The sequence below is a fragment of the Hydra vulgaris genome, chromosome 04 (assembly GCF_038396675.1).
Source record: "Hydra vulgaris chromosome 04, alternate assembly HydraT2T_AEP".
Lineage (NCBI taxonomy): Eukaryota > Metazoa > Cnidaria > Hydrozoa > Anthoathecata > Hydridae > Hydra > Hydra vulgaris.
The window spans coordinates 13,351,774-13,367,091 of NC_088923.1; the positions used below are offsets into that span (position 1 = coordinate 13,351,774).

The 15,318-nt window shown below is 28.8% G+C and overlaps 3 protein-coding genes across 3 annotated transcripts; all 3 read right to left on the bottom strand.

The window, feature by feature from the left end:
• Positions 1-3,479, bottom strand: LOC101239318 (uncharacterized). The gene is made up of 2 exons (XM_065795500.1): positions 2,955-3,479; positions 1-624 (listed from the first exon to the last, which is right to left on the bottom strand). Exons 1-2 carry the CDS (start codon positions 3,262-3,264, stop codon positions 161-163), a joined length of 774 nt encoding a protein of 257 aa, XP_065651572.1. The 5' UTR covers positions 3,265-3,479; the 3' UTR covers positions 1-160.
• Positions 3,480-6,754: 3,275 nt separating this feature from the next.
• LOC136079196 (zinc finger BED domain-containing protein 4-like) lies at positions 6,755-7,633 on the bottom strand. Its single transcript, XM_065794917.1, has one exon. The coding sequence runs from the start codon at positions 7,631-7,633 to the stop codon at positions 6,755-6,757; it is 879 nt and encodes a 292-aa protein (XP_065650989.1).
• A 122-nt stretch (positions 7,634-7,755) lies between these two features.
• LOC136079197 (zinc finger BED domain-containing protein 4-like) lies at positions 7,756-8,697 on the bottom strand. Its single transcript, XM_065794918.1, has one exon. It carries the CDS (start codon positions 8,695-8,697, stop codon positions 7,756-7,758), a length of 942 nt encoding a protein of 313 aa, XP_065650990.1.
• Positions 8,698-15,318: the final 6,621 nt, after the last annotated feature.

Genomic DNA, 15,318 nt, shown 5'->3' on the forward strand with positions numbered 1-15,318 from the left:
TTTTTCTTAAACCTAAATTTTTTTTATAGATATTAACAAATTTATATATTAAAAATTGGTTTCCAAGAAAATAAATTACAATCAAATTTAATAGGAAACTACTACAACTGCAAAAACGCAGTAAAAATTGTCAGATTTTAAGTGTCCTAATTTAAGCCAATCATAAACGGATTGTTGGTGACAGTCTTCTTTGTTTTGCTGTATACATCTTTTCTTTTCTCAGTTCATATTGCTCGATTACTTCCATTCCTTTAGGTTTGCAATTAAAAAAAGGTACTCGACGACATGGATTTTTGCGTAAATGTAACACAAGGGTTATTTCAAAGGTACTTATAATTCCTTTTTCCGGAAAAATACTTCCTAAATTTATTGTTTTACTTCCATCTTCGATAATCAGTATTAATTTGCAGCCTTTAAGTCCGTACGGCTCATGCTTCGATAAGTTCATAACATCTCCAGCCGTTCTTAACGTTAAATAATCAGATATAGTAATACAGTGTGTAATTTCATCATGCTCATGCTCGACAATTGATTTGATTTCACTCGCTAACTTCTGCTGCATATACATTTCCTGGTATTCTTTGAACGTTCCGTAATGGTCGGTTTTTTCATCTTCTTCTTCTCCTGAAAAAAATTTTTTTTTTTCAAAGTATATTACTTGTTACTTGTTATACATTTAAAGTATTTTGTAGTTTCTTTATTGCAATAAGATTTTTATTATGAATTATATATAATATAATTCATAATAAAAATCTTTTCAAGTATATGGCTGACTTACTTTTGTTCGTTTTCGACAAGAAAATATTTCAATCATCTAAAACTAACCTTTTATAATCACTCGACATTTAAGGAAAAAAAGAAAGTTCTATAGAATTTTTACTGTTTTTAGAAGTTTGGCCTTAATGACAGGATTTGGACATAGCCCTTAAAAATCAATACTGACACAATTTAAAAAAAAAAAACTCAAAGCAATGCTTCGCAAAAGTTGCGGCAGTTTTTCAAAAACTTTCCTAATTGCATTCTCAAATATCTACAAATAATGTAGAGTTTTAATATATTTTGAAATCCCAATTGAACTTCTGATATTTTATGAGATTTCGGCATTCATTGATTCACTATTAATTAAATTCATATAAATAATCATTTGCAAAGATAAATGTTTTAATACATTATATTACTTTAAAGTACATTGTTTTAAAATTATAACATTTAAAATAGACCAATTTATAAGAATTAAACACATATAAATATAATAATGAAAACTTTTATTTTCAAAACTTTAATTATTCAAATCAATAATTTCAACTTTATTATTCTCCCTCTCCCTATACATTCTCACTCTCCCTGTATATATTTTGTGTTTCTTATTAAATTGAACAGCAAATCACATCACAAGCCACAGACTATTTTTTATCAACACCGAAAATCATAATATAAACCGCAATATATTGTGGTTTCATTTATTGTTTGTTTGGGCTATCAGGGCTAATTAGCAAAACCCATGGTTGAAAATTTCGCCTAAATATATGCACGTCACATAAATACAAACTAACAAATTAAAAGACATACCCGCTTTTTATTTGTGTCAATTACTTTAATTGGGAAGCTAAATTTAATTTAACTTAGTTTTGCCTATTTAAATTTCAATTTGCATTTTTGTTTGTTAATTATTTCCCCATATAAAAGTTGTTTTAATTGCTTCTACATTTGCACTATGAGATCTAAAAGTATAAACTTGTTAACAAATAACGTAAAAGATGTGTAAAAAAGATTAAGAATTTAAAAAAGTTTTTGATAATAGCTAGATATAACATTCTCAAACTTGTATTTTGTTTTTTGTTATTTTTTACCTACTCATATAATGTGGTCAACTGAATTTTGGCGCCGACCTGACCTACCATAACCTTAAGATTTGCGTAATAGTTTCTTATATACCGCACTAACTCACTGAACCAAAAAATGACATAGTTACAAGTTGCACGTAAATTTAGAGCAATAAGTTTTGGAAAAACCTTGGTAATTTTGCGTTTGAAAGATTTGATCTCATACGAGTGTTAAAAGAAATTTAAAAATTTCAAAAGATCCAAGAAATTAAGTTCAAATTTTTAAATTTTAAATGACAAAACTAGTGACAGTTATATTTCTAACAACTTATTTATTTTGTAATCAAACAAAAAGTATTTTTGGCGACTATGTCTAAAGCATATTTTACCATTAATTTCAAGTAGAGTGAGAGAAAAAGACACCGCAAACTAATCCTCCGTACGTAATTCACAATTTATTGTTTTTTTAACGCAATGGAACGTTTCAATGACGATTTTGCATAACAAACAGGGCAAGTAAAATAATGTTTTTTGCTAAACGAGGCAAAAGAAAACGTTTACGTGATTAGACTTGTTGAGCAAATAGTGACACAAATATTTAATTATCAAATGAAAGTCTCAAACTTTCCTTTGATGGTTAAATATTTGTGTCACTATTTATTTTATTAATTTTAGCTTTGCATTTTATAGCTCAGAAGCATCTAAAAATGTAACTTCTATACCAGAAGTCCGAAATTATATTTTCGATATTTATTTTATGCCATTTAAATCTGGTTCATATAAAATTTTTTCCAAAGCAAAAAAAAAACTAATTTGTCTTGTTTTGGTAAATTTTTTATGCACTTTTTTCTTAATGTCAATACTAAAAACTATTTTGGGAATTTAATCGAGTCGTTTAACTAATATCAGTTTGTTATTTTATTATTTATCAAAATAATTTCTGATAATCATGTCCACTTCCGCTAAATAATTTTTACTATTCAAAGATTTTAAAGCGTAATTGATAATTACAGTTTTAAACGTAAACTTGAAGAAAAATTTCATTTGTCTTAGTAGAATTTATAAATACTTTTTTTTAGAAATAGATAAAGAAATAAAATAAATAAATGTTATATATAATATCCATTATACCTGAAAATCTTGAAACTTTTATATAAGAATCCTCAATCTCACAACTGTTTTCCAAACTATGATAACCAGACGATTTTAAATTGCTCGAATCCTCATCATCAGAAGTGTCTAGAATTTTCTGATCGCAATAATTGTTACCATCTTGTGTCTTAAGTGCTGTTGAATAAAAAAGAAATCGAAAAAAGGTCCATATACTACTGCCTTTATCAAAGCTAACAAGATTCGTTTTTGGTTCGTTTTTATACAACTCGCATTCCTTTGATACGTTATTTTTTTCTAGATTTTCGTTTTTAAAGCTCGATGTCAGCATATTTTTATTTAAAGTTGATTATTTTTCTAACAGTCACAAGTTATAATTTCTGAAACAAATCCACGCTAGTGCTTTTCAAACAAAGAAATCTACAACGTTTACCAGATTCTAGTATTTTAATTAATAAATTTGTAACTATTTGTAACACTAACAACGCGCTTTAAATGCGATCAACGCACAATTTTATTTACGTGAGTTGAGAAAGTGATTGACACATCCAATAAAAAAAAATTTTCATTTATATCTTAAGGGAAACTCCCAACGTCGTTTAAAAACAATCTTAACCAATTAAAAATGAAATATTTTCAAATTGAGCTTGTTTAATAAAACGATTTAGAGAATGATTGCGTCAGTTTAATATCAAATCAAACGACCGAAGGAGAATCCCGTAGAGTAAAAGGAGACTTTCAAAAAGAAGGGGAATCTAAAAACGTAATTTAAAAGTTGCTTTTTATTTGTTTTTTTCTTAATAGAACTTTTTTAACATTTTAATGCAGCTGTCAGTTTTAAAAGTGTGATAATAAAGAAACTCATACTCTTTAATCATAAAAACCTTTACGGATACATCTTTAGGAAGTATTAAAAAATGATAGATGATAAAGTATGATGTAAAAGTATGATGATCAAGTATTATACGAGATAAAAAAAAATGCTTAGAAAAAAAATGATACCATTTGGTTTGGGAATGAGATAAATTCATAAATTTCTGAGATAAGTTTAATAAGACCTTTTAAGCCATTTCTTGGTAAAAACCTACTTGCTTCTGCCAAATCACAGTTGGTTTTTTTTTTGTTAATTATTTTGTTAAAAATTAAATAAATAAATACACATACACAAATACACACCAAAACAAATAACTCCAAAATAAAAAAGCTCATTAAATACTATTATGGTTTGGCTGAACAACGATGAAGATAATTATATTTTGCTCAATTCACAGAAAAAACAAAACGTGTTATAAAAATGGCTAAATTTATTTGTTATACTGCAAAATTTATAAATGATATATTTATATTATTAGATATTTGTTTTATTATATTTATTTGTTTTATTTTAAAATTTATGTCATACTTCTTTATTTTATAAAATTTATGACATTTCTTGATATTTAGTTAGTAAATAATTAATGCTGTAACTGATTAGGCCTGTGAGCATGCCTTTAAGCATACCGTGACGCTTTGATCAAATTTTGTTCGTCCAACACTTGGACGAACAACATTCGAATAAAGGCGGCTGTCGCAGTAAGATAATTTTACTAGTTCCAAAGGCATTGATTTCCATAATTTTGCAGATCTATTGTAAAAGAAATTATGTCGTTGTTGTTTCTCTATAATATTTGAAAAAGTGACCTTTAGCTTGATTTTCGACAGTCTGTATGCTGTACAAGAGAGATGCAGGGTTTTTTGATGTTTAAGATAATATATATATATATATATATATATATATATATATATATATATATATATATATATATATATATATATATATATATATATATATATATTTATCTAATATAAAAGCTAACTTCCAGACATGGAGTTTATATTTATGTCAAATAAGAATGCTTTGCAATTTTTGTATATAAGATCTCTTTTTTTCTTATTAATTGTTTGATGTCATAGTTAATCCAAGAAGTTGTTAAGATTTTAATTAGAGAAGCATCTATAGTAATCTATCGTAAGAATAAACAAGTTTTGTGCTTCAGTTGTATAGTTAATTAAATCATTATAAATGTCCTGCTCTGATTTGTTTTCATATAACTTCACCCATTCAATACTGAGCATAACATTTTGATAGCAAAATAACGTGAAATATGTGTGTGTGTTTTTGTGTGTATATATAGGGGAGAGTGGGGAGAAATGGACAGTGGGGAGAAGTGGACACCCCCTGCTATTTTTAAAACTAGTGGACCATATTGTTTTGGACCAGAATAAAAAAACTTCAGTAATATGAGTTGTTTTTAAAAAACCATTTCCATTTCCTTAATTCTTATGCTCGTTTTTTATTTGCATACGTCACAAAACAAGTATTTTATTAACCAATTTGCACGTCTGTATTTCATTGGATCTACAGCAGAATTCAAGGTAAGTTTGTATTATTGTAAAACCAACATTTTTTTATAATAATTTAATAAATTACAGCCACTAGACCGTGCTGTATTTAGACCAATGAAAGCCGCCTTCAATAATCTTGCTGACTCTTGGCAAATAAAACTGTTGAACAAACTCTATCCATTTATCAGCTGGTGAAGCTTGGAGGCACAGCTTTTCTCAAGGCTTCTACAAAACAAAATATTTTGTCTGGTTTTAAAACTAGTGGTGTGTGGCCTCTAGATAAAGACATATTTTCTGATGAAGAATTTCTGCCTTCGGACGTTACAGACAGGCCTATGGTTGCAGACCCTGAATTATCAGACATAGACATTGCAAGAGCAAGGGCACATTGTAGCTCATCATCACCAAACACTGACACTCCTTTTGTTCCTGGTGCAACTCCACAAGCAAACACATCAAATAATTTGTTAGTCCCGACAGTATCTTACGACGTAGCTTCACAAAGGGACACAACAATTAATGTGTTGGTCCATACAATAGTTTTGGAAGTAGCTTCACCAAAAATGTTTGCTTCGCCTGAAATATTTGTAGGCTATCCTAAAGCTGCTCCTCGCAAACAAACCAACAGGGGGAAAAAAGTGGAAAATGTATGATCGCGACATCATCACCAATGATGGAGGAAATAAAATTAAAACAGTGTATTAAATCTGGGGATAAATCCAATCTAAAGAAGAATCTATTTGATACTTACATGACTGAGAAGGACAGATAGTATTAGTGACAGTAGCGACAGTAATGATGAAAGTATTGATGTCAGAATGGTTGGTGTCGAAAATGTGAATGTTAACGACTATGTTTTGTGTGAGTTTGAGTTAGGAAAGAAAACAAAATATTTAGTTGGTAAGGTTATGAAAAAAGAAGATGGGGATGGTGATATAGATATATATATATATATATATATATATATATATATATATATATATATATATATATATATATATATATATATATATATATATATATATATATATATATATATATATATATATATATATATATATATATATATATATATATATATATTAGGGCTGTACCGGATTCAATTTTTCCAAATCTGGCCGGAGCCGGATTTGCCGGATTTAAATTGACAAATCCGGCCGGAATAGGAGCTGGAGCCGGATTTCGAAAGCAAATTACAGGAGCCGAAATCCTGTAAATCAAACAATGTTTGAAATGGTAAACAATGTTGACCATTTTCAATATCAAGTGACAACTTTTTTCTGTTAAACTTCATTTTTTTTATTAAAAAAGAAGGAAAAATTTTTAAACAATATAAATAAAATAATATAACAGAACAATATAACAGAACAAAATAATTGATAAACGATTTTTTTTTATTTACTAAATTAATCTATATGCATAAGACTAAATAGTATTTAGTCTTTGATCAGTTTCGAATTGTACTTAAGAAATATTAGACGAGCTGCATTATGTAGAAGGAGTGAGCTGCGGTGATCATTGAGGACCTCCCCAGCAACACTGAACAAACGTTCTGATGGTACACTTGTCAGCGGTGCACCCAAATAAATGCGAGCTACTGTTGCCAGAGCTGGCAATCTCTGCATATTTTTACTCCACCACTGTAGTGGATCAGCGAGTCTATTTATTTCTGGTTCTGCCAGATACTGGCTTAGCTGAGTTTCAATGCTTGTTGGCAATTGTTGTTCAGGTGCTGACGTAGATTGAACAATTTCATCAATACATCGCCAGAGTAATGATGATGACGTTGAAGAATTATCCAGCCGGATATTTTTTGCTGGAACTTCTTCAATTTTGTTAATCTGCTGTTTAGCATGCTCAGATTGACTTTCATCTTGCATCGATACCCTCTGCACTATAACTTTATTGAATGCAAGCAGAACCACTGCCTTTGCAGCTGTCAGTGTTGCCTGTGATGAAAAGAATTTAGTTTTAAATCGTGGATCAACCAACGTCGCCACTGTATAAAGAGGTTTCTCCTCAATGCCTTTAAAACGCTCATCCAATGACTTAAGTAGTGTTGAATTCATAGTCTTTACACCTGCATCATTGCCTTCATTTTTCAACAGGTTCCGCAGAGCTGTTACAAAAGGGATAACCAGTGATATATGTGCTGTTTCATAGCTAACTTCACGAGTAGCCTCTTCAAACGGAGCCAGCACACAAACTACATTCTCCGCCACAGACAATTGATATGCAGTTGGGCAATAAGTTCCATCAACTTCTGAATAGTAGACAGTTAATGCATGACGCTGTTCACATAGTCGGCGCAGCATGTAAAACGTTAAATTCCACCTTGTACTCACGTCTTGTATCAGCTGGTGGTCTGGTAAACAAAGTTCAGCCTGCAGCTCCTTGAACCGACCAGTCGCAGACGAAGAATGCCTAAAATGGCTAACTAATTTTTAGCAATACTTATTATATCTGATACTGCCCGCTGGTTGAGCAAGCCATCATGTACACATAACTGAATAGTATCTGCAAAGCACCCAAGACTATCTATGTTGGCATCACGGAAACATTTCGATATGTTTACCGCATTATCGCGAAGTACGACATGACAGCGTCCAACATCAATGTTCCATTTGTCAAGCATCTGCTGAAAGGCAGTCATCAGTGTAGGGGCAGTATGATGTCTAATGAATGGCTTACAATCCAACACAAAGCTCATGTTTTCAAAGTGCTCTGTTAGCCAGTGGGCAGTTAAACCCATAAATGATTGCACAGTATTGCCTGATGTCCATGTATCAGTGGTAAATGACAGAAATGGAGAAGTTGCTGGATCTAGTATTACCAATAGTTGAGCACACACTTCATCGTTTATTTCAGGAATCAATCGCTCGGAAAAATATTTCCGTGATGGAACAGCGTACCGCCTCTCTAAAACTCTCATCAGTTCAACGAAGCCTGTCTTCTGAACAACCTGAATCGGTTCCATATCAGTTATAATCATCTTAGCAATGGCACGATGAATTCTAATTGATGAGCTGTTGTTGATATCCCATATTTTCATGCGTACAACTTGTTCTGGAATTGTGTACTGAACCATGGCTTTACTGGTTGCGGCAGTTGCACCAGGCTTAGCATTTGACAGTGCTACAGTTTCAGCTTTCTTCTGTGAGTCAGCAATTTTTATTTGCATTTCGTTGTATTCTAAAGGATGTTTTGAACGAAGATGTGTTATCATAGACGAAGTTGAAAACTTTTTAGGTTCACCAGCTTTACCACGTGACAAGATGCTGGGACACAGCAAGCACTGGCATTTTGAGCTGTCGCTATCCTTTAATTTGAAGAATTCCCAAACTGGACTGCTTTTATCATTTTTTCCTTTGCCTGCCATCTAGTTAAAAAAAGTTAAAACAAATCTTATGAATGACTATACAATTTTTGCAAAGTAGTTGAATGTAATATCTCAACATAAATATAGCTAAACGTTAGAAAATTATTTATATTATATTCTTAATTATGTTTGAAATAAATAACTTTAAAAATTTGATATTTTGAATAAGCGTGAATGATCTGAATAATAAGCGAAAATAAAGTAACAAATTACTTCTAAAGATTGTTTATAATAAATAAATTTTATTTAAATTATCAAAGAAAATATTATATTATGTTAATAAGGTAGTTTTATCATAGTCTTAATATACGTAGTCTGGCCAGTTGAAGAGCGCTTTTGTTTATCTTATTGTTAGCGTTTTTTTAGTACCCAGTCTACTAAATAGTGCACACTGTTTGTAAACAAAGACTCGTTAAGAATAATATTTACAAAAAGGTTGTTGATTTATCCTTGGTATTTGCAAATGCCTGGTGCTAATTGTTCCATTTTCGGTTGTGGTGCTTCTCGAAGAAATAAAGGTGTTTCACTTTTTAAGATACCATCCACCGATGATGATTTCAACAAAGAATGGAGGAAAAAACTTATACACATTATAACTAAAGATAGAGTAATTGACGAAAGCCTAAAGACCCAAATAAAAAAAAAAAAATTGTTTATTTGCAAAAAACATTACAAGGCTAACATGTTAATTGTCAATCCAATTAAAATTACTCTCAAGCCTGGTTCACTACCTACATTAAATCTTCCAGTTAAAAGCTTTTCATCGCAATGCTCTTCTTCATGTTTGCTTATTCCCAAAGCACGAGGATCAGCTTCTTCTATATCCCTAAAGAGATCAGCTTTTCCTTCTATATCAGATGAAGCAGGTAATAAAAGTCATATAAGTCTTTTAAGGAAATGGTTAAACGTATTAGTTTTTGGTTAAAACTTGACTGGGATTTAAATGCTAGTGAAACTTTTTTAAAATTGAGTAAGATGGATGATGTTCACACTGTTCCGAAGTACGAAATTTACATTGATGATAGTCTCTCATTTACTATTCGTATATTTTTATGGCTTCTACCAGATAATCATGAAATATACTTGCATTTAAAAAGATCAATGTTTAATACAACTATTTCTAACCTTATTTCAATTTTGTTATCATATATGGTATGCCCTGGTATTACAAATAAATCAGTTAGTTCTTATGGATATCTTATTCATGTTATACCTAAAAAGTTTGAATTATTTAATAGTTATTTTTTACCTTTAAATCAAACAGAACATATCCAATCTCTTTCATGCAAAGTTATTATTTCTAAGGATGAAATTTGTCTTCAGTCTCAAGAAAAAATATCTTTTCAAAAAAATAGTGATAAATTACTTATTCCAGCTAAACTTAGAGCTCCAATTTCTAAAACTGCACCAGAACGTGTTAAATTAACCCTACAAAATTATCGTTTAGAAAATAAATTGCTAAAAGAGCAATTGTAAATCCTCTCATCTTGTAAGACTTGGTCTTTGTGCAGGTCATCCTACACAAAGACTTGGTTTCAATTATATCAAAAACTTATAGGACAGTCACTCCATTTATGAAGCTATTTTGGGATGAGCAGCAAAAATACTTAAATACTTCAAAACATGGAATTCGTTATCACCCAATGATTATTCGCTATTGTTTAGGTCTTGTTGCAAAGTCTCCTGCAGCTTATGAGGAAATTTGTTTTAATGAAAAAACAGATTCTGGATTTGTAATTTTACCAAGTCAAAGGCGTTTAAGAGACTACAAAAACTATATCCGACCACAAAGAGGATTTAACCATGAAATTGTCAATGAATTAAGTTTAAAGGTAAAGGATTTTTCTGAGCAAGAACGGTTTATCACTCTTTTATTTGATGAAATGAAAATTCAGGAAAATTTGGTTTGGGATAAGTATTCTGGTAATCTTGTTGGATTTGTTGATCTTGGTGACACAAATATTAACAATGCAACTCTTAACAAAGCTGATGAAATTGCAACACATATCCTTGTTTTTCTTGTGAGAGGTATTGTAAACCCTTTTAAATATAGTTTTGCAAACTTTGCTACTACAAACATCCAAGCTATTCAATTGTTCCCCTTATTTTGGAAGGCTGTCAGTATTTTAGAGCTTTCATGCAATCTTAAAGTAATTGCTACAACAAGTGATGGTGCCTCATGCAATCGTAAATTTTTTAGCATGTATTTTTATAAGACAGAAGAACAAGATATTAATACAAATGTTAAATTTATCTATCGCATCAAAAATAAATTTGCTGATGATGATCGTTTTATATATTTTATAGCTGATCCTCCACATTTGATAAAGACTGCTCGAAATTGCCTTTTTCATTCTGCATCAGGTAAAGGAAAATATATGTGGAATACTGATAATCACATTTTGTGGAACCACATATCTGAATTTTTTTATGAAGATCTAAACTGTGGCCTTCACACTTGCTCAAATCTCTCCTTAGAACACATTAGGTTAAGCCCATTTTCCAAAATGAATGTAAGATTAGCAGCTCAAGTACTTAGTTCATCTGTTAGCACTGCTTTAAAGGCATTTGGTCCTGCTGAAGCCTCTAGAACTGCTGAATATTGTCAGATGTTAAATGATTTTTTTGATTGTGTAAATGTGAAAAATATTACAGATTGCACTAGGAATCAAAATCGATTTTCCAAGCCATTTTATTTGATGAATGATGAAAGGCTAATATGGTTGACTGAAGTCTTTTTAAAAAGTTGACTGAAGTCTTTTTAAAATACTTCGAAGATTGGAAATTGTCTATAGATCAAAGACCTGGAAATTTCACTAAGGCTGATTGGGGGAATATGTTTTTATCTTGGCAAACATACAAAGGGATCAATATTACTGTTCACTCAGTTATTGATTTAATTAAATACCTTTTAAATATGGGTGTCCAATATGCTTTAACTGAATGGCTATGTCAAGATTAATTAGAAAATTATTTTGGCCAACAACGAGCCATTGGAAGAAGAAAGGATAACCCATCTTTACATGATATTTGGTATAATAACAATACGATAAGAAACCAATGCACTTTCAAACCAATTATAGGAACTAATAGTCTTGATAATAATCCTGAACCAAAGACCTTTACCAAAGAGAAATTACCACACCGAAATTGGAACAAAAAATAAATTCATCAAAAGAAGGAAATTAAAAACGGCTTTTTATAGCCACAAACCTTATAAAAGCATTATTTGTATAAAATAATTGTGTGTGTGTGTTTATATATATATATATATATATATATATATATATATATTTATTTATATATATATATATATATACATATATATATATATATATATATATATATATATATATATATATATATATATATGTATATATATATATATATATATATATATATATATATACATATATATATATATATATATATATATATATATATATATATATATATATATATATATATATATATATATATATATATGTATATATATATATATATATATATATATATATATATATATATATATATATATATATATATATATGTATATATATATATATATATATATATATATATATATATATATATATATATATATATATATATATATATATATATATATATATATATATATATATATATATATATACAAGAAAGGTTCCCAAGTCTTGAGTACTATTTTTTAGTATTCAAGACTTTTGCATAATAAGTGGTAATTGGGGCACCAAAAGGTACATTGTTAACCTTTAAAATTCTCTAAGAGGCTGAAAAGTGACTCTTAAGTTGAAGTTGTGTTACAAATAAAGAAGAGGCTAAAATAAAATTCTTAACATTATTTATTTCAAAATTATTTTAATAAAATAGTAAAAATAAATAACTATTAAACTAGTTTTAATTGTATAACATTTGATACTTAAAATAAAAACTTTCTTAATTTCATTTGGTTTTCACTTTATTAATCATTGCATTTCTCCATCATGCTGCAATATAGTATATATTTCTAATATCTGTTTTTAAAGTTACTAAAGTTTTATTTTTTAATGCTTTAATCAAACATTCTGTTTTATTAGGTGATGTATTGAATATTGGCAGGCTGTAAATTTAATAGAAGCTAAAGAGAACCTTTATTTAAATATAAGTAAATTGTTTGTTTTTTTATTGGTTTTAAATAGTTTTATGTTGATATTAGATATTCAATCGTGTTTTTTATGAATCCAACTATTTAGTACAGTGTTATTGTCTGGTGGTGATTGATATTCGGGTTAGAATTATAAAGTTAAATTTACTTTAAATAATTCTTTTAAATTTACTTTATAAAAATTCACAACAGATTTTTTTCAGTTTTTTTCAATTTCAAATGTCGTTTCTTTTTTTTTTTAATGTTAAGTTATGTTTTTAAAAATTTTTTGTCGAAAAGATTGTTTCTACACTAAGCACCATCGAAATTTTAGTCAGTAAAGCATGCAAAATATTAAAATGATTTGCTGCTGTGGCGGTGTTAATGATTATCCATGTCAAAATATATTTTTATTGTTAGTTGAGATTTTGTGAATACTTTAAATTGCAATTAATTTTCAAATCAACAATAATCACTGAATTTGGAGGTATCTATAAATATAATAATATATAAATATAATAAATATGATAAATAATATGTACTTACAATAAATTCGTAAAAATAAACTTAAAGATTAATTGCTCACTGTTTATGTTTATTGATCTGCCCTTATCTGTTCATGAAAACATTAATGTTTTTAATTAAAAAGATAGCACTTTTAAGAAAAATTAACATTTCACAATTGTTTTTCTTTTTTTAATAATTTTACCTTTATTATCTCATGATGGTAGAGTTATTTTCCATGTTTTACTGGAAATATTATGTATTACAAACATTTTAAATTTAGTAGTTTTATTTCTTTCAGTTCTTCTTTGGTGCTCTACCAACTATCATAAGTATATGTTAAAATATGGTTTTAACTTAGTAAACTTTAATTATTTAAAATTTTAATTTGTTGATCATTAGCTAATAGTTTCAAAAGAAATTAGTTTGTCGCCATCAAGGTAAGAATAATTATATTTTTTAATCAATTTACAAAATTTGTTTGCACTGATAGCTTTTATGTCTTTTTATTTTGTATAATTTTCTTTGCAAGAAATTCCTTTTCTTTTCAGAATTTGACCATTTTAAACAATGCTATAGAAAAAATATCAGCAACAGGCAAATTGATTTGTATGTATTAATATGTTATGTTTTTACTTCTTTTATCATATCATAATTATTTTTTCATCTTCGATATATCTTACAATACTTTTTTAGCATATTGCAGTTTAAATAAAGGGCCCACATCCGGCAAGGCCCATAAGTTGTGGACCCTAGTTTAGGGAAAAAACTCACTCTTCCTCGGCTTTCTTTTTTATATTTTTTACAAGGAGTTTGGATCCTGTAAAAATTAAAATATGAGAAGAGAGAGCGGTGGGAAAATACGCTATATCTATATTTAGTATTTTTGTAGTTAATCTACCAAATGTTAGTTGATAATGCTGTTGTAGTTAACTTCTTTTTGTAAATAAAACTTTTTTTATATTTTGTTTTGTTATTATGTATAAATAAATTGATTTACAGTTAATACATGAGGTTTATTTTTTCTTTTTCAAAAAAATTTTGACTTAAAATTGAATAATTAGATAAGTCGTTAAGTGGAATGCCAAGAATATATATGGCGGTTATTGTTGCTAATGGCGATTAATAGGCAAGTAAAATATAAACTAATCAGGGTTTTTAACAAATTATAAACTAATCAGGGTAATTTTATTTGTAAACCTAATAATTAGGAAAACAACATTATTCAGGTAGATATTGTTTTCAGTTTTTTTCCCATCTTTGATACCTCTGGCTCGGTGTTAACTCACTCGCAAATTGCTTCCAGAGTAGTACATTGATTAGGTTATCTATTTAATAATATTAATTGCACATTCTTACATTAGTGCAATATCTGTCTGCTTTCTCTATGCTATTTTTCTTACTCGACTTATTCTGACTTTCACTTATATCTTTCGTTCTTTCTAAACTCACTTACTCTTGGTCTGCGAAGCGGGTTATATTGCTCCTAATGGAGCTTAAGTCGTCTTCGCAGGCACGGGTATCTGGCTCTCTATCTGGCAATTACCCAGAGGAGGTTAAACCGCAATATCCAACTTTGATATCTTGTATCAAAAAATATCTAAATATGTAAACTTCAAGTTCTTTAATTAGTAATGAGTATTATTATAAAGTAGAGTTTTCCAATTTTCTAGAAAACAAAGAAAAACACTTTTAAGGGCCTTTAGATATTATATACATTATATATATATATAAAGATATATACTATAACAAACCAAAGGGAGAGAATTTTTTAAAACGCTTTTTATAATTTCTAAAAACATGAAAACACTGTTAGAAACTTGTTGCGCGTATGTCATGGTAGAGATACTTATGTTTTAGGTAATTAGTTAAGTCTGCGCGTTTAACACACATTAAAGAGACAACTTTCTTTCTTATAGAAAAAAGATTTTATATGCAAATTAAAATTTTCTTCAAAATTAACTGGTTAAGAGTTCTATTAAGTACCGGATGAT